At 33.4% G+C, this 21,452-nt stretch overlaps 1 protein-coding gene across 2 annotated transcripts in view; it reads left to right on the top strand.

Moving 5' to 3' along the window:
* The window catches only part of DACH1 (dachshund family transcription factor 1), a 428,125-nt gene that overhangs the window by 375,355 nt on the left and 31,318 nt on the right, over positions 1 to 21,452 (top strand). For both annotated transcript variants that reach the window (XM_077158405.1, XM_077158404.1), the window contains 4 exons: positions 2,394 to 2,545; positions 10,977 to 11,124; positions 14,107 to 14,250; positions 14,775 to 14,843. In XM_077158405.1, the coding sequence (XP_077014520.1) occupies positions 2,394 to 2,545; positions 10,977 to 11,124; positions 14,107 to 14,250; positions 14,775 to 14,843 (513 nt within the window). The remainder of the gene's footprint in view (positions 1 to 2,393; positions 2,546 to 10,976; positions 11,125 to 14,106; positions 14,251 to 14,774; positions 14,844 to 21,452) is intronic.

The following is a 21,452-nucleotide window of genomic DNA, read 5'->3' as shown; positions in this document are numbered from 1 at the left end:
TCATTCTACCCAAAATGTTATTGCTGTGTATTGAGGTAAAGTGGCCTTATGTAAATCCTCCACTATATAAAATGATAAATGAGTGAATGAATATAACTTTATGTCAAATAATAATCTATTCACATGTAGCTGGAGCTGTAAGGACCAAGATGAGTATTCCATTGAAAGAAGTGCAGAAAAGCATGCACACGTATCTGCACACATTTACACACACTCCAAACAATTTCACTCATTAGGGGAATGGTATGCCTAAAGGAGTAGGGATGGAGGACGAAAGTTTTACTAACTATAGGAATTAGCTGTTTACCAATTGATATCTCTAGTCTAGATGAGATTGTGTTTTCAGAGTTCTAACCCAGTCTAGTATGTTATCTATATTAAATAAATATTAGCTATATAATGAGTGATTGAAAAAATGAATTCACATGACAATCAAATATTGTCAAGCATAAAGGTACTGAAGTTGAATTAAAAAATATGGGGTAAATGGAACTTAAAAGTAATGTGTGTGTGTGAGACATAGATATGTTTTTTTTTTCATGGGCTATTTTTAAGAATTGTGAAATCAAAGACTCTAAAGCTGAAAGCAACCTCAGGTGGTGATCTGGTTCTATGCTTTTCTTCAAGAGACAAGCAATTATTATCCCCGTGATCTATTAAGCCACATTTTCTTTAGCATGTGACAGTTAAGGTGATACTGACTGAAAAATATTGCTCTCCATTTTTAAACAATTTCACATGCACATAGATGTTTAACAAGTGCCTTTTCAGAACTATTATGAGGGAAACACTGGCAACCTTGGTCTGCAGGAGTAATTTATGACAACTTAGGCACATAGTGTCCAGTATCCCCTTGATCACGGGAGCTGTACCATAGCCCTATCCTGCTCCACAGTCTCTCTTTTAATCCTTGTGATGAGTATGCTAAAATAAAAAATGATGGTAGTCCTCCTTTTGCTGCTTGTTCAGGGTTTCTTCTTCAAGTATGTGCTGCCTCTGATTATCTGTAAGTTAACAGAGGGGGCAGTGGAAGGAGAAACTGCAGAGCTGTGAGTGTCAGAGAGTGCCGTTAATAGAAAGCCTTGTGTCCATTACTACCCTCTCCCCTCCTTTCTTCCCTTTTGGTTCATTAACTAGAAGTATAGGAAAGTGAGCTAGATGAATTTAACATGTTCTGACATTAGTAAGGGACAGGAAAGTGTGGTGGCTCCCATAATATTTCTGCCCAGAGAGAGGTAATTGGAAAATGTGTTGTATGGTTAGGAGAGTTGTAATGAAAAATAAAGGAATGATCAAGGAGAACAGTGGAATCAAATGATAAGCATAAAGGCAAGCGTGATGAAGTTTTTAGCCACTTGCAGAATTGAGAGATACTATCAGCGCTGTGCAAATACATTACTCTGATTAATTTTCCTCGGGTGAAATAAGAAAACATTTAAAAAATTGAGAAGCCTGTCATGAATGAAATTTTATTTGTGATTCTAATAAACTAAAATTAGCTACAACTGGTATCTAGCTCATATAAAACAGTAAAAATGTTTAAATAATAAAGAACTGAATATAAAAATTTCATTGTAAGAGTAAGAAGAGTCAATATTTGGGGCATTACTCTCAATTGCTTAATATGTTGAAGAATATTCAGTAGATAGAGACTAGTTTATTTTAGAGGGTTTTATACTTGATTTTCTAAATTTTGTTCTAAAATTAAAAAAATGTATTTTACTACCTTTCCTTAAACTGCTTTTTCAGGTATAAAAAGCTATCATTTTTCAATATTGAAAGAAAACTATGTTCAAGTTCAAAAGAATTAGAGCTTTAACTTTAATGACATTGAACAATTTCACTCTAGTCTAGAAAGATTGTATTTGGATTCTGGATTTTCTTTTTTAGATGAGGGATGAAAGTTTTAATTGTTCTTTTGTAGATATCTTAAGACTATTTGAGCAAATCACTAATATAAAGGAAGGGTTAATTGAGAAAGCATACTGATATACAAAGCGTTTCTCTTATATCAGATTCTAGAAATCTCCTTTTGTCAATCCAAACAGAATAAACTAAAATGAGATAATTGGGAAGGTGCCATAAAGTCAGCCTGAATATATTATCACAACTATATATGAGATAATATTTGTTTTAAAAAGATTCTATGGCACTGTAAACTCAGTCTCATTAGAGACTGCATTTAAAAGGCTTATAAAGTTACTCATTAATGTTATCTTGTTGTATCTCCACAGCTTTTTCATTAAAGAAAATTCAGCAGAAAGCATTTTCTCCTGATAGCAGGAACCAATTTGCAATAAATGTTCTGGAAACCACTAGGGAAGCCATTACTGAGGTCTAATAAAAACAGACAAGCGTAACTTGTTCTATATTTTTGTTTCAATCACATACAGATGAGACCCCGCTTTCCACACCAACTGCAAGAGACAGCCTTGACAAACTTTCTCTCACTGGGCATGGACAACCACTGCCTCCAGGTTTTCCATCTCCTTTTCTGTTTCCTGATGGATTGTCTTCCATAGAGACCCTTCTGACTAACATACAGGTAGGCCTTTTGCAATCTGGAAGAAAGGAACATGGATGACCCAGCTATAGGTTTTTCCAAAATTCATACTATTCCAACTTAATATATTCATGAGATTGACTAAACCATTGTACTAATTTTTTTTTTTTACAGAAATTGAGATTTTAAACTTGCTACACTAATCAAATTGGCTTAAAATATTCAACCATGTATATATATATATATTAAGCCACAATAAAAACTTTGATGAAAGTGATAGGGGCATTAAAAAAACATCATTCTGCCTAAATGCTCTCTTTACTGCCAACTAATGGGATAAATCTAGCTGTTTAAGTTTATCTGATTTACTAAATGACGGCACACAGTTCTAATAAATATTTGGTTATTTTTAAACTGCTGGCCTTCCAGTGAGGAAATAATGTTTAGTCAACTGAAATATGTCTAATATAAAGGAATCCCCCCCAAATCCCTTCTTTCATAAGTTTGTTTCAGTTAATAGAGTTTCTTCAAAGAATAGACTTCAAAAGCCATACAAAACTTTCCACGGATTTCCTATGTAGCCCTCAGGATGTATATTTTACGTGCAGTACATTATGAATCAAAGATATTCACAGTTAACAATAACATAGAGTATGAAGCCAAGATAATAAGAGTGTTTGGGATAGAAGAAAGCATAATTTTTTTTGCCCACACAAGAAGTGATCATGTGGTTCACAGATGGGGATTTTTGCCATCCATTTCTCCATATTTGGAGTAGGCATGCTTGCTGGTATGTTGTTTTATTTTCACTCTGACTCTCCACCCACAGTGATAATTTTTTTGTACACATTTGCTACCATATCAAACTTTCTCCCAATAGAAATGTAATTAATTTTTATTTACCTCTCCAAGGACATAACAGAAGGCCTTTAATGTAACATATCTCCTCATCTATTAATATGGCATTTTTAATACTAATGTAATTAGACTCTCCAGAAATATATTCAACTTTAAGGTTTTATATCTCAGTAATTGAATAAATCATCAATCCAGCCTAAACCTAATCATAGCCAAATAGTTGATTATATTTTAAAAATAAACATAGGACATTTTTTCTAAATTAGACTCACATGATTGTTTTCTATGAGGTAGTTTTTAATGAAATTCTCTATTAAATTAAATGTGCTCAGAAAATATCCTTCAATAGTTTTGAAGGTGTATTTCCAAAAAGTGAGGGAACAATTCTTTTTCTTATGCATAGAACTCCATAAGAAGCAAAGCCAAAAGCTAAGAATTTACTTAAAATTCTCCATTCATTTGTATGTATCTATCACTAATTAAAATCACTTCAATCAGGTCAGTGGGAATTTAATTTGTTTCAGTGAAGAAACATTTCTGGGTTCATCAGTGTAAACCAGCATGCTTATCTGAAGAGTGGGTTTACACGTCGAATCTCTCACCGTAAATGATCACATCTTTAAGTCAAGAACTATCTGTTTAGGAAAATAGCACAACCTGTATTCATTCTCCCACCCAGGCCCAGTATACCCTTTTCCACATCACTTCACTTCTTGAAAGAACAAGAACAAGATCTTTTTTTATTGCCACATAAAAAAAAAAAAAAAAGAAAAAAAGAAAACCTCATTTAAAAATATACAGACTTTGGACAGAGAATTTATTTTTTGAAGGTGATCCTAGATTTAATGTACTCTCCTTTTTAACCAGGACTTGAGAAGGCATTTCATTAGGAGTAGATAATAGGATGATAGTAAAGACAACAGAATAACTCAGTTACTTATTTCTATCCAAATCATAGGGATCTGGGCTTGATAAAGTTAAGAAATCTTCTACAATAAGAATGCTTCATTAAAAATAAATTATGTGAGGGTGGGCCATGGTGGCTCAGTGGCAGAGTTCTTGCCTGCCATGCCAGAAACCAGGGTTTGATTCTCAGTGCCTGCCCATGCAAAATAAATAAATAAATAAAAATATAAAAATAAATTTTGTGAGTGCATGGGTGGTTCAGTGGTAGAGGGCTTGCCTACTTTGCAGGAGCCCTGGATTCGATTTCAGGCCCATGCATTGCCCCTCCCCCACACCAAAAATAAATAAGTAAATAAAACGCATTTTGCTTGCTCACGTCTTACATATATGCATGCGTATGTGTGTATGCAGGTGTTATATGTATATATTTATGTACACCTCTATCTCTGCATACACATATGCCTATATAAGGTACTATAAAGATTAAAAATCTTACTGAGTTCTCTGCGCAGTATCACACACATACACACATATACTGGATTTTATGGCCAGTAATGGTTTCACATCATTTTACAAAAGGTCGCAGAAACTAGTTCTTTTTTTATTGCCACATTTATTGAATTATAGTAATGTCCTAGGAGTGGTATAGAATGTTTAAACAGTCATGACCCTGGCTTATTGGGCATACAGTATAAATGTGTTTGCTGTCCAAATTCTAATTTGGATAATTACATTCTGCCTTCCTTAATTTCTTTTGCAGTTTCAATTATAATGGGATTCTGTTTCAAAATGGTAGCATGATTTTTGACTCCTAAATTTAAAGTTCCGTATTTCCTTTGGAGGTACTTTATGTGATGAAAGTATGTGATGAAAAAGAATTGTTAAAAATTGTTTAGATTTTCCAAATTATACAAATCATACAATTTCGTCTCTAAAATAAAAGATGTATTAAGTATCTTTATTATTTTAGTGAAAAAAACAGTCCAGGATTATAGTTTTCAAAACATTGGATTATATTTAAACATTGTATATAAAGTCTATTCTTTTTCTTAGATTTGATGTAAAAAAAAGTTTCAAAATAATGCATTTAAGGAGTTATTGTTCTAATAGCCCACAATTTAATTTAATGATAGTTTGACAATTCTGAATTTTTAAATCTGTAGGGATTAATACAGATGGTGCCTTCATGACACCATTATCATTATTGAATTATTATAATTATTTCATTATGTTTTAGAAGAAAAACTGTGAGGAAAAAAGCTGTATTTGCATATACAAATTTGAGCACCGGATTTTTATTAATTACTAGAGTTATACTGCTCTTTCTTGACATTTGTTAAAGAAATTGAAAGGAGTAATGGGTTAAGATATCTACCAACAAGGATAGCAATTTCAGCTCAGCAAGTAACGTAGGTACATTTTAGATTTTGCTTTTTAGTATTGCTTGTATTTATTTTATATGGATTTTTTCACTGGGGGCAATCTTTCAATGTGATCTCTTCGTTCAGACATGCCATGGAGAAATCCATAGAGTTTCTTCCATGAGAAAATGAGATTTTAGTGTCAATTAACTGATGTGACACCTTCCGACATCGGCTACCACGTTCTTGAACACACTTAGAGGGACATTTCAGCCACCAGCTCTCAGTCTGAGCTTTCCTGCTGTAGATCATAACTAGAACGTGCTGGTGTATAGGAAGGGGAGCAAATAATTTACTTTATCCATCTTAGTACGAGGAAGATTTACGGTGGCATATAGTATAATGAATATGAGTACATAGGTCAAAAGGAGAAATGAAAATAAAGGCAGTGAATGTAAAAGTTCACTCAGTGTGTGGTCAGCATGTAGACTGTGTGCCATGAGGGAATATGTGATCGGGTTGTGGTTGACTAAGGCTTGTCTACGTGGAGGAGGTAAGCAAACAAGAAAGACCTAAAAGAGATATTAAGACCATCACAATAAATGACGGTACAGAATTGATTTATTATGGTCTAATAAATAGACAAAATCCAACTGTGGTGTCAAAGAAATAGTCTCAACATCAACATCTGTGTTTGAGGAAAAGGAAATAAAAGATTTGACTAATTGGGAAGACAAATATTTTGATTATCCATCTTCAAGTCTTTACATTTGAATGTCATGGCCAATCATTTTCCTTTATTTTTTATACATTATAAAAGAAATTCCTAGTCTGTTCATTCACATTATTAATAAATAATTTTAATTGTACTATAATTAAAAAAAATGAGAAGAAAACTTTTCCAGGAGAAAAGGGGACACTGGCTCCAAAATATGGGTAGGCTCTGACAGGTATATTGATCCTATATATTTTATTTTTTATCGTAATTCTGCACTGAATTCTGTAATTCTTCTCCCCTTTCCTTTATTCCCATTACTGGTTTTTGACTCTAGATAATAAGTAAAAAAATATACCCAATATCCTAAACACAGTTACTGTCGTGGAGAGAAAAACATTAACCTCTTCAAAACCTGGACCATACATGATATTCATGGAATGACGATAATAATAGTAGCAGTACTGATAATGCCAATACCTAATGTTTACTGAACACTTGTAATGTGTCGGTTTCTATGCTAATTATATACCTATTACTCTGAATCTTCTTTTATAATCCAAAAGGTAGATTTCATTGTTATCCCCTTTTTTACAGATGAGAAAATGGAGGAAGTTAAGCCATTTGACTAAGAACACACAAGTAGTGGGTGAAGTCTTGAAACACAGGCTGATTTCAGAGCCTGTGTCACCATAAAACACGTGTTATCACATGAGTCACAAGCTGAGTTCATACCTGGAAGTGCTTTTGACAGGGAGTCTCTCATTGATTGACTTTGGAGAAGAATAACTATAACATTAAACTAACTGTGGTCGTGTCTTTTGTCACAGGAGCTTCTGTGAAAATGTATCAGTGGACGCTGTTCTTTCATTTTTATCCATCTACAAAAGGTCCTGGTATCAAGGGGCACGATTGCTTCTTCTCCTGGAAAGGGACTAGGAATACATTAAAAAAAACAAAGAAGACTAAACAGCTGGGGAATCCCGATCTAGGCTTAGTCAACTCACTAGTTCGGGAGCTTAGACAAGTTCTCTGATCCTTCTGGATCTTTGCTTTCTTATCCTTAATAGTTTTTGTTAGCCTGGATGATATCTAAAGTCCCCTTTCACTGTGGCATTTTATTCTTGTTAGAAGTCACATACTCTTTGAGCATGGGCACAAATTTTTTTCAGTGGCACTCACAGACCTTACTTTTCATCTGATTCTAAGATAAATATGTATAAATACACACATGGACTGAGAAGCTTTTCTGCTAAAATCTAACTAGCATGCTAAATGTTTTTGTTCATAACTAATATTATTTAAAGTCCTCTTACGCACACAGATATTTATACTTTCTAAGCTATAGCAATGGTAGAATTATTCCTATATTGAATCCAGTACTTTTAAAGAATAATTTAGACTCATTTCTTCTCTAAAAAATGAGGAAAAAATAATTTAGTTTACAATATAAGTCATTTTAGGAAACAAAGATATTTGTATATTATGACGATAATTGTGCCTCACTTATAGAAAATTTGAGGCCACTTTTTCAGCCATTGTCTGTTATTACTCCCACGTCGTACAGTAAGCTTAAAATAAAGAGAGAAAATGCATTTCTTTAGAATTGTCATTATTCAACTTTAAAATAATGAGACTTTGTAAAAGAATTTATTTTTAAAACTTTCTATCTTGTATCTAATTCATATTGTAGTCACAGCACATGGCTGGCTACTGTGTGTCCAAGTGAGATGCAGCATTTAGCATGAACTTTTGCACATGTTCTATCTGGAAAATTTACAGAAATCACACAAATCTGAGCGTACTATCATCACTGATGGTTAATATGATGTCCTAATGATTTGTTGATGCTGTGAACACTACGTGGTATTGCTTTTCCTAGCCTCTTGCTGCATTGAAATTTAATAGGTTTTCTGTATTTTTTGCAGCAGAGCCGTCACTGGCAATAACATACTTTTGCATATGCATCAGTTTGGCTCTAGTGCAGATTTTTGTTCACATTGGACTCCTACTGATATGTACTGATTCAAAGTCTAAAAATGAAACTTAATTTTATATAGCTTATAAGTAGTCTCCAGAGGGACTTGTATCCCAAACGCTAATATTTTTCAGACATAATCAGCAGAAATAGGTAATATATTACCATTACTGACATTAACAGCAGCTGGAACAAAAGAAAACAGTAAACATAAATGCTCTTAGCAACTTTATACTTTACAACGAATATTAATATAAAATTACACAAATCAGTTGCATTAACATTATTCAACATGTTTATTCATAATGAATGTTTCCTATTTAAAGAACACCAAAATATGGTGTTTTGTCAGCCAAGGACAATAATAGTTTAATAGTAATTTATTTTAAACAGCCACTGATAATACAACCAATCAACACATTAAGTGGTGCCAACATTGGCATCTTGCTAAATAATCTCTAGACATTGCACAGAGAGTACATCTTTCAAAGATAAGTCAACAAGAGCAATCAGAGCAGAAAATTAGAATTTGGTATCTCAGAATTAAAGTACAGCTAAACTAAAGTTTTAATTGGGGTGATCTAAAAGGGCACTTGATGTAATGATCTCTTTCATTTGTTACTAATTGTTTGTTCCCAGAGAAGAAGAAATATACACAGGATGTTGCTGAACAGATTTAAGATGGAGTTTCCTTAGCAGCTATGTCTTATTGTTAAACAAGAAAAGAGTGGGTGGGGCTAACTGCCACATAGGATTCCTTTTCCAGCTTGTTTCATATCACAAGAATTACACCATGGAAAGAACAGAGTCAGCATAGCAAATACGATATAATAAATATAATAAACATGAAACAATGTTTGTATCTTTTAACGATTAAAAATGGCTTGTGACATGCTAAGTAAGGCTTCATTTCAACTGATCTGTCAAGTCAAGTCAAGTCAAGTTATTGTCTGACTTGAAATTCCTGGATCAAACTGATTACGTTGCCTACTGCTAGGGGTCACATCCTAGAGATTATCTACAAATGGTGCCAAATTTCATCTCATTTATTATTTCTATTGAAAATTTTAGTCTCTGATATTCACAGACCAAGGTAAAATATCTTGTACTTCAGTATAGTGTTTTGTATTGCTGTATTGATGAAGATAGAATTTTTAGCACTAATATGTGCAAGTAACTTTGGTCAAAAGCCTCTAAGGAAAAACAAGTCATAGAATGTTTTTTATATGTTTAATATAGTCTAGTAATCTTACTTATACAAATCTCAAAACAGTACAAAATTCCTTTTAAAAGCATATAGTACTTCAAATTATATATTTAAAAGAGTCCATAATTAGTTGCAAGTAAATAAACTTTTTTTTACAATGTACTCTTTGAATTATTATGTCATATAGTCTGCTAAAAGTTATTCTCCATTTCTTACAACCACTTTGAATGATTTTTAAAAATACATTCTTAAGCAATTAAGTTTTAGATCGTTTAAACGTATTACATACCTCAAGATAAATATAGGATTAGTATAATTTTTAAGTAATTTTTAACATTTAGTAAATGCTATATACTCTTAGGGCACTGGGGATATAGTGCTGAACACAAGGGAACATCCCTTCCTTCATGGAGCTTACGTTGTAGTGGAGAAGACCAAAAAATGCATAAAGAAAAACATATGACATTATTGCTTAAGATCAATGCCATGAAGAATTTAAATAGAGTAGCAAGATGGACATGGAGGGCTATTCTAAGTTGGGTAGTAAGATAAGGTTCCTTTGGGTGGTGACTTTGAGGGAAAATTAAATGAAATACGGATGTGAGCCATGCAAAGATCCAGAAGAACAGCACCCAAGGAGAGCGTGGGGAGAGGAGCAGTAAGAGCTAAGTCCCTGGTGCAGAAAGAAACCAGTATGTCGAAGAACCAAAAGATCCACTTGTCTAGTGCAGTCAAGGTAGGGAGAGGTAGAGACGGAGCTCCTGGAGGTAGGGTAGGTACTGCTGGAATCACGCATAGGTGCATAAAACGTGCCCAGTGATGATGTGTGAAACATTTTCAGCCCGATTTTCTTCACAGTTCATATTGTTGAGATGAGCATGTATGCTACCTTCATTTAGCTTTGGGTCTAGATATTCTATCTGATAAGAAACAGTTGTATATACATGGTATAGCTATTTGTCTTCCTAAAATAGTTTCATTAGATTTAGAAGTGTTGTGCTTTACAGGTTTTGTCCTGGTGAGTGCAAGGTGAATATACAGTATGAATGAAAGAATCTGATGATGGTATTTTATAAAAAAAATGAATGAAATGTGCTTTGAACCAAAATATTACTTTTCTCAATACTGTTTTTATACAGAGGTTCTTTTTTAAAAAAATGATTTTATTGAGAAATCTTTGCACACATACAGTCCATCCGCAGTATATAATCAGTGGCTCACAATATCATTGCATAGCCGTGAATTCATGGCCATGATCATTTTTTGAACATTTGGATCACTTTGGAAAAAGAAATAAAAAGAAAAAAAATCATACATTCCCATACTCGTTATCCCTCCCTTTCATTGACCAACTAATGTTTAGATCTACCCAGTTTTTTTTTTTAACTCCTTATCCCTCCCTATTATTTATTTATTTATTTCCTCTTATTTTTTACTCATCTATCCAGGGGCTCTTAAAAGTTGCCATAGATAATGCCAGAGCTCAAGAAAAACAGGTGCAACTGGAAAAGACAGAGCTGAAGATGGATTTTTTGAGGGAAAGAGAACTAAGGGAAACACTTGAGAAGCAGTTGGCTATGGAGCAAAAGAATAGAGGTATTTCCAAACTTCCATATAATTTAATAATTTAAATAAAATACTTAATATTATAATGCTATGTTTGATGATTTATTCTGAGATTGTAGTTTGTTATTTTAGGTGTAGCTGAAGTTCAGAGCAGGATTTGAATCTTGGGCTTATTATATTTCTGGCCTATTATCTTATTCTCCAGAGTACATGGTTTCTTTTCTCTTCTTGCTTAATGGAGTTGATGGTATCCATTGTATTATTAATCATAATTTTGATTGTAGAATTTATCAAATTAATTTCTTTAAGACAGCAATGAGTGCTGACAAGATGGCAGCCATGAAGAATAATTTTATGTTCATTCATAATTGTCTTTTGAAAAGCTTAAGAATTAAGATCATAAAACTGATATACAAAATGCTGACTATTAAAGCAAAGCATATTTAGCAAGATACTCAATAACTGAAGTTGAAGATTAATGAAAATCTGAACAAAAATGACCAAAGCTAAATGTTTGCATAATTCTCTTCCTGGATACTTTCATTCATCTAACAAGATCAAGTACATATTCACAGTATAAATCAATATGAATTTTTATTGAGTATAAATATATTATCAATCTATGAATCTCTGATAAGTGCATCTATAGATAATTTGAGTCATTCATATTTAAGTGTGTTTATTTTACGTTTAAGATTGAAGAACATTTTCTTTAGACTCAACTCCCCCTTTGCCTCAATTATAAGATTCTCCTAAGTATTCTAGAAGGGGAAGTCCTTTTCTCCAATTTATTAAGTATCCAATATAAATGCTTCACCTACTCTTCTTCTTTATGATTGCCAGGGACATTTTAAAACTGCTCTTTTATTAATTGTTATGAGAAAGCAACTAGGAGGTTTCTGGGATGAGGTCAATTTGGGAAGCTGTCTACCCAATTATGCGGCACAATTCTATCTAATGTAACTTCACATGCAGGAAGGTATCAAACCAACCCAAACAAGGTCATGGGATGTGTTCAAAGTGAATAAAGTAATTTGGTCAAAGAGTTCAGTAGATGGAAACATCTGCCATGAGATAACCATATTGATTTCTTTCTCACCCAAAGAAGTCTTTTTTAAAGGACTTTAAGGTACATATTTGAATTCTTAAAGTAATCATCTGGTTACTTGAGAGACTTTCAGAATTTTATTGCCTCAGACCTTTTGGAGGATTTGCATCCTGTTTTATTCTTTTAACCACTAGAGGGCAAAACATTCACAGACCACACCATGAACCTCCCATATTTAATTAATTGTGAATAATAAATTAAAGATAATAGCTATCAATAATTAGCTATGAATGATTTATCTATTGAAGCAGTGTTATTACCCTGAAGAGGGAACGTGGTGATCCCATTTGATTCAATCACATAAAAGGAAACAGAGCAGTCAATAGCAAGGCGCTAAGTATTGAGCTTTTAGTGCCATGGAATGTATAACCCAGATAAATAATTCAGAAATCACTGTTTCTTCTCAGAGAGACTTATTTATAAACAATCATCTTTGTAGAGGGAAATAGAAGGCAAATAATTTAATGTAAGCATATGATTTCCACACTGCTAGTCAAGGGAAATAGCATTTGAAATCAGTTTTATTTATTCATCTTAAAGATTGTAGCCAATGTACATCTTGAATAAAAATATTTTGTTAATGTGTGACACCAGCAACAAAATACTCAGCAAGTTAAAGGTTTGCTTCTTGGCAATATTAATAATTATAAAACAGGCTATGTAGGAGTTAGAATTGAAACTAAAATTCTTACTTGGAGAACCATTATCGCCTTATTTTATATTTTGGCCAAATATTGATTAAGTGAAAGTGTTATTGTTCTTTAATCTGCAGTAAGAAATCAAATATGGACTTAGAATGTTACTTTTTATAACTAACTCTATTAAAAGTACTTTCTCATACTGATTCTGTCACGTTCACTTCCACAATGTTTATCAGTCATCAAAAAATTTGTCAAAGAAAAACGTGTGGTTCCCATATGCTGAGAATTTACCTTATAAATATTGTGAATATTAAAACAATTGTCATAATGAATGTACAGTTAATATGCATTTTGGGAAGAAATTTTGTGATTTGTTATTGATGACATATAAAAAATGCTTAAAGTTTCAGGTGGGATAGAAGTGAATCATAATCAACTTTTGTACCATAATCTACTTTTTTATATAAATAGCGCATTATTATTAGCAGTAGCACACTGAAGTTTTACACTTTACCAGATACCTGTGGAGTAAAAGTATGATAATTTTTAAAAATGTCTTAGTGCATATAAATTGCCATGAAGAAATTAATATTGCTGAGAAAATTATAATAGCTTCATACAGAAAACCTTTCTGCTTATCTATGTTAAGTATCATTATAAGTATTTGATTCCTCATATATATTCATATTTATTATATTTTCTAAAATTTCAAGAAAGAATTATTAAAACATAATAATTGTAACATGGGTTTATCACTGTTTTTGAAAAAGCTTTGGCGGAGAGATAATGCTCCATTGGTTACTCAAAATTGGCATCTCATGAAAAGATAGGAAGCATGCTTGCAAAGATTTGTACTAACCTGCTGTCTGATTCAAACACAGAGAACTAAGCCACACAATTCATTTAATCAGGTTTCCTTTATCAGTAATTATAACTATTTGCTAAAATTAATTTTCCATTAAATTTTATTTCTATATGTGGCAATTAAAGGCTTTCTTGTAATATAATAGTTCAAGGCTAAAATGAAAATTGGCCTCCTTGAATGTTATTTTGTGTTTATTTTAGGTAAAGTTATTTTTTGGGGAGGAACTTCCTCTGTATAGGGAGACTCAGTCCAGCAGGGGTTGGAGAGAAAAATGTATACATAAAGAGCACCAATCATTTTAAATTAGCAACATTACAACAGTTAAAAATATTAAATACGTACGTATACGTATACGTATACGTACATAAAAATATTAATGTACGTACACTCTTTTCTAGCCATAGTTCAAAAGAGACTAAAGAAGGAGAAGAAGGCAAAGAGAAAATTGCAGGAAGCCCTTGAATTTGAGACAAAACGGCGTGAGCAGGCAGAGCAAACACTAAAACAGGCGGCTTCAACAGACAGCCTCAGGGTCTTAAATGGTAAGAGAGTATATATTTATGCATGGCTAACTAACTCATTTTAATACTCAGAGGACAATTTAGATATGTGTCTGTGGTTTTCAGTATTTCTATTTCTGTGATTCATTAAACTATGCTTGTTGCTCCAAGTGTGTTGGGCAGAGGAGTCCCATGTGTTGGGGAAATGATTTCTTTTATAGGTGGGTATATTCTTTTGTACTTAACCCCAGTGTCTGTGAGCTGGCATTGCTTCTCTGATTAACCAAATCTATCTTTACCAAAACATGCCAAAATATTCATCTGAGACTCCCCATTCCATTTTAAGAACATTTTTAAATGTTCCATTTTAAGTAACATTTCTTGTTACTCATTTTTTCAAGCCATCTGAAAATTCTTATAGTTATAGGTCTTTGCTCAATTTTTAAAAGCTGACAAAGGATTATCTTATTTTAATTTAGCACCAGAGTAACAGGTTGCTTTTTTTTTTTTAAGGATAATAGGAATCCAGTGAAATATGTGTCACTCTTACCTTTCTGTGCTTTTAGACTCTCTGACCCCAGAGATAGAAGCTGACCGCAGTGGCGGCAGAACAGATGCTGAAAGGACAATACAAGGTAAGAATTTGCAAAAGGCTATAAATCTAGATCTTGCTATATGAGTTTTTCCTCAGCTTTAGCCTGCTATTCAAGCATGTAGCCTACCATCTGGGCCACATCAAAACAAGTTCAAACAAGGTCAAGTTCATCTTGCTTGTTTATATGAGTGACTTCATTTTGTGCTGATAGATTTTTCTTTAAATTAACAGGCCATTTCTGTTTATACAATGCAATTAAAAAGGAATAATTAATTTTAAACAATGTATGATTGAATCTTGGACACAGTAAATGTGTATAATTGAATGCTTGAAGTCCAAACTAATGCAGGAAGAGTTTATAAGTTCTATCCTATATAAATAAAATCACGGCTTAACCAAATAAGTGGTTCTTAAAATTTAACAATCTGCAACTACTCCTTCTTGTGACAGTTAATGCAGGGGATGTGCAAGGTAGACTAGCTGAATATTAACAACAAATAAACTTGTTTAGTCCCTATGTGGATTTTCCAAATGTTCTGTGTGCCATTATATACATTTTAATAACACAAGTCTGCTAAGTAAGATCACATATGGAATACTAAAGGTATTATATTAAACACTCAGAAGAGCTAAATATGAATATTGGTGAGACCACACTATTAGGAATGAATAAAATCTGAAAGTAGTATTTAAGTGCAACATCTATTCTAGACAATAAATACAACATGACAACATGAATACTAACAGTAAAATAGACATTTGTTTTTATTTAAAATGAGGATGTGTTCTGTAAAAGAAAGCCTAAAATGGTTAATCGCCATAATCCTTTCAATTGTGCTTTACTTTTTATTTTTAAACTCAATCATTTTTAGAATATTGTTTGACTTAATTTGTGTTACTTAATTAGCTCCCAAAGTGTCATTCTTGGTTTAACAAAAAGAGGAATACAAATTTGTAATGTGTCATATGTGCAATAAGTAATAATTAGAAACTTGAAGAAATACTTCTAAGCAGACATTATATTTTTTGGCTATACTTATTTTATCTGGAACCAAGATAATGATTTTTTAAATCCTAAAGCTTGAATCATTCGTATTCCTGAAACATCTCCTTGGATATGCAAGATTAGTACAATTGTAGCAGTAGAAAAGACCTCATCTTTTAAGAGCATTACAGATTTCAACATAACTGTATGGATATGGATATGGGTATAGATATTATAGCATTGATGTCGTAAGAATTCTGTGGTATGTGTCTTATAAAGACCATATACACCTGTTAACAAATTACTAGTAACCAGTCTTCTTTATCAGGAAAAATAGCCTTAATAAGGCCATGTAAACATCAGCCCTGATACATTAGTGCAGGACCTAAACTTAAAATAACTTAGGTAATGCACAAGGTGGTCTAAGCACAAGAGCCTCTGGTAAATATGATATGTAAATTACCTGGTGTTTACAGAATCCTCAAGATGGTCAGAAATCACTTGTCTCAGGTATACATGCAAAAAGAGAGATTATATAATGCTAGGAAAAATATAGACAATATATTCCTGCATGTAAATGAAAGATTTACTGTTAATATTAGAAGAGATTAGGCATCGATTAAACATTTTTGCATAGTTAATATAATATATATTCCATGAGTTCACTGGTAGCAATATTTCGGTCATTAGAAAGGCTATAGCTATTTTAATTTACATTTCTAAAACCCACCTGTATTCAAATATACACTTTTATACGCATAAAATCTTGCTGTATGAGGTTGATTTCTTGGCAATTCTCAATTTCTATTGTTGTGCTTGCTTATTCTAAAGAAACATTTTAATCATAAATTGTCTTTCTTCTGCTATCCAGGATGCTATTAGTTGGGTAACATAGAAAACTCACCCAGACAAATTTATGATTAGGGTATCAAAACCTTTGTACAATACTATTTAGAGAATTTAAAGACAAACATGAATGCTTATGGGATTATTTACCACTTTGAGTTCATTGTAATATGGAATCTGTTACGATAAACCCCACCCCATAACTCCCAAGAGGCCCTTTGCGAAACCAAATCCCTACCCCTTCCCCCCACCCCCTTAGGCGGCAGCCCCATGACTGTCCTGGCACCCACGCTCACCCTCCAGCAGCTGCATTCCTGTGGTAGCTCACTTTATCCAACCTCCACCCTTGGCAGTTACGGCCCCTGCAGCTACAATCTTGCAGTAACTCCCCTTATCCAGCTTCCCTTCCCATAGTTACATCCTGGTGGCTTCAAGCATGCCATAGCCTGCCAATTTCTCATTCCCAAACCGACAAGGAAAATCCAACTTCCTCCCCCTACCCCTGCCAGCCATCCTAGGCACCAGCCCACCTGCACTTAGCCTCACAGTAAAACTCCTTTAATCGAATTTTGATCTCTTCTCCCTCCTGGATGAGAAACTTATCAGAATCGTTATTCATTTCATTTATTCATTCATTCAGCCTGACAATTAAAAAAAATGTATTCCCTGAAATCTAAAGTGAGTAATCAATACTATTCTACTTTTTGCACACTTACACTTGGATTTAGAGCTTGTGTTATATTATTCAAAATGCATAGTTTTCAATAAACACTTTACTGACGTTTATGGTTTTAATTGGATAATATAATATTTTTTCTCATCTGGTTAAAAAAAACTATAGGTGAATTTTTATTTCTAGATATTAGTTGGTGAAATACCAACTATTTCAACACTTTCAAAATGCCGGAGCAAAGAGATAACCTTTTGCTATTGTGCACACACAAAATGAGCCAGCTCTTTTAGCCCTTTGAAGTTTTTTTCCCCTAAGAGTAAGTTAATACATTCAGAAACAAATAAACAGAAAAAGTTAATGTGAACAGAAGAAAAGAAAGACAAAAAGGCTGTATTGAGTTAAATTCTGAATCTAAGCACAAGAACGGAAAAGGTAAGGAAGAAAGAACCAGACTTCATTACTAAAATGGTCTATTCCCTGTGTTTTGGAGCCGTGAGTACCGGCTGCTTCATAGTACTGCCAAGAATGGCACAGAGCTTCTTCCCCCCTTCCTTTCTGTCCTACAGCCTCTCAGCGTCCACGTGTTATGGTTCTCTTTGTATTCTTTCTTGCTCCCTGTCTAACCATAGCAGAAATTTTTCTCTTTTCCAAAATAAACTCAATTTAATTGGGAAGGACAGTGCAAATCAGCATTTCTTTGTGCTGATCATATGTTTATTTATTTTTATCATTTTGGCAACAAATAAGTGCCACTCTTGGCCCAAGGGTTAGTCACCTAGCAGTCGGGCACTTCAACATGCACAAATGCCAAAGAATTATCCCCAAATAAACACTTCAGGTTAGACTAAATATTGTCTCATTGTCATTTAGTGCCATCATTTCTATAAAAATTAAAGATATGAGGAAAAGAAAACCAGAAATCAGTTTAGAAAATATTCCTGAGGAAATAACCCCTAAATAATTTACTTAACTTCCTTGATAATTAATGTGAATTAGCTCATATTACACAGGGATCAATTTACATTGCTGATTTTTCTAGCAACTAACACAAAATTCATGAGTTTAGTGGCAATATTATGAAATAGAAAAAACATCCCAAAACTGAAAAACCAAACAAAACCGAAAATTGTTTCAGGAACTCACTTTTATGGCCAGTCACTCACTCTCTAATGCTTTGGTTCTTATCCATCGATATCATGATTTGTATTACAATTTGAAACTTTTATCTTACTTTAAAGCTTTCTGAGATCTTTTGAATCTAGATTATATGGAGTTCGTATAAGTACCTTATTGACCCCTTTTTATAGCCTAGCCGATAAATATCCTCAACCCATCGCCTCCCACCGGTCCCCATATACGTAGTCTGTGGTCCCATCTCTATACCATAAAGACTTCCCTTAGGTAACTCCCAGTCTCTATACTTCCTCGGAATACTCTTTAAGCAACTGCATCTACTTAAGCAGTTTATTTACATATTCTGATCATTTTTAAAGGTATCTCTTCAGTCCATTCAGACATCTCAAGGAGTTCCAGGTAGTAAGATTCAACTTTTTATTTGTCTGTATCACAGAGACTTCAAGGCACGTGTGCACAATGGTATATATTCCCCCCTCTCCCTTCATTGTTCCTTTCTTCCTTATAGTGTGCTCATAAATCAGTTAGTCTCCCATGTATATTTATAAGTATTGAGGGAAGAGTAAAGTTTAGCCTCTTCCTCCCTCCCCACTCACCTCCTTTACTCATCACAACTCTGACTCCTCCCTCACCTTCCACAGGCAATCACAACTCTTCCCCTTACTTCCCCTGCTTCTATCATAGTGGTTTTGTTTCAATTTTTCTTAAAGCCTCATATCTTTTCCCATCTTCTAGGGATACTCCTCCCTCTTCTTCGCCTTTACTTACTTTTCTTTTAAGTCCTAACTGAAAAGTTACTGCGTCCAGGAATACTTCACCAACTCCAACCCTATGGTGTCCACCTCGCCGCCCCCGGATCTAGATCTGCCTCTTCCAGGTTCCTTCCACATCTCACACTTCCCCACAACAGCAGGATGTGTATTTGCAGCTTCTCGTGCCGGGTCTTTTTCTGTCTCTGCTTTCTGGGGCAGAGCATGAACCATGCCAGTTTGGCTCCCTGCTGCACCCGTCGTACCTGGCAGAATACTTGAATCAACCGTGGAAGAACCACGTCCTGGTTCAGAGCTCATGACTACAAAGATCCTTATTGTTCTCACACTTGTCAGATTTTGGTTGGGGAGATTTATGGGAAGAAATAAAGGATAACATGATTCTCTTTTGGAAAGTCAATTACAAATTATATAATTTTGTCGTGTTGGATAGCTGAATCAAAATTATGTGTTTATTCTTCCCATGTACATTTTAATGTTAGTTTCTATTTTGAATCTTTGACTTGAGATTTGGATTGTGAATATTCACTTACATTCAATTTCCTATTTTTAATTTATATTGAACATTTTATCATAGTGACATCCTAAATAAAACTTTTTCTTCCTTGGTTAAATACATAGTAACCTCATTCATCTTTTCTGAGTTTATTTTTCAAATAATAATTTCAAATAATTGAATTTTATAAAATTGTTATAAGCTTAAAATACAAAATGGCAGACCATGGATCATGCCTGCTCCATCTATAGCTTTTAGAAAATTTCCAAAAAGTATACTTTGAAAAAATAGCTGTTTGCTTTTCCTTTGTAAGTAAATATTGGTCCTCTTAAACCAAATCAGTGGGAATATGGACATACTTTCTGTGCTCTCTTAGAACATCTGCAGGTTATGCTTGCAAAAACTTTGACTTCACTTAAAAGCACATCTCTTTTGTTTACATTCAATGTCCATAATCAAAACTGTTTAGCTTTCTATTCTTTTACTTTTTTGACTGATCTCAGACCACAGAAAACTGAATATTCTTCCAATAAAAAGACATAAAAGACATCTCCATATTAAAAGTATTTTTCCAATTTAAAAAATATCTTTTACTTCCTAATTATTTGAAGATGCTTGTTAAATTTAAAATTAATAATTTATTCAGCAAATATTTATTGAACACTGATGATAAACCAAGCACATCTATGTGCCTAAGAAAGGACTTCAAACATAAAATCAATTTCTTCATTTTACAAACAAGGAAACAGATTCAGCGAGAGGAGATGATTTGTTAAAGGTCACACCCTGAGTTAATCAGTGTTGGGACTATAATGTAGTCCAGTGCTTTCCATATCCTTTTATTTTTTTCCTGATTGCTTTTAAGAAATGTTTGCTAAATTATGCTTTCCTTGCTCCTTTAAAACAAGTGATTATTATTAGTATTTGTCTAGTAGTTTATAGTTCTAAAGAATCATAATGCAGGTCATTCTTAATGGAACTTATGTCTTGGATCAGCTTTTTAAGTGAATCAAATGTTCTAGCGTCTAGTGTATTTCCTAGTTATATAGTTTTCATCCATTTAGGCTTAGGATAGTGTACAGTGACTGGAAATATTTACTTATTAATACAGTAAGGTAAATTGGGGGCTGATATTTATATAGGCTTTTTTGGTAAACTCTAATTTAAAAGGGTGATAACTGAGGCTCAGAGAAGCTAATTAACATTCACACGGTTGCATTACTAGTTAGTGGGGCTGCTGGTATTTGAAGCCAGATTTATGACCCCGAAGTCATTCTTTCTACCATGCTTTTTCACTAGACTTACATTTATTTTTAACAGGATAACCAGTGAAGCCCCATCACTCATTTGGATTTACACATAGCCTATTAGTGTCTTAAAAAGTTCTAGACAATCTACTGAGAATGACTGGGGAATAATATATGATTGGGGGAAAAACAGGTCCTTGCTACTTTTTACATTTTGATCAGCCATCATTGTACATATACTGTGTTTATATAGACTTCCAGGCACACCTTGGGAAAACTTCTCTCTATATGAAGAAAATAAAGTGACAATAAGAGAAATTAAGAAATTAATCATATTTAAATACGAAACTCTTCTATATCCCTACAATTTAGCACACAGTGAGTTTATGATAAATTTAAAATCTTAAAATCTCAGACACAAACCCAATCTTGATTTAATCTATGACACTTGGAGAGCCTCTTGAGTTTCTTATGTGCTTGAATACAAGTTGCTAAACA

Source organism: Tamandua tetradactyla, chromosome 4, assembly GCF_023851605.1.
Source record: "Tamandua tetradactyla isolate mTamTet1 chromosome 4, mTamTet1.pri, whole genome shotgun sequence".
In the NCBI taxonomy this organism is placed as follows: domain Eukaryota; kingdom Metazoa; phylum Chordata; class Mammalia; order Pilosa; family Myrmecophagidae; genus Tamandua; species Tamandua tetradactyla.
The sequence above is the reverse complement of the archived record's forward strand: the minus strand, read 5'-3'. Positions and strand labels throughout refer to the sequence as shown.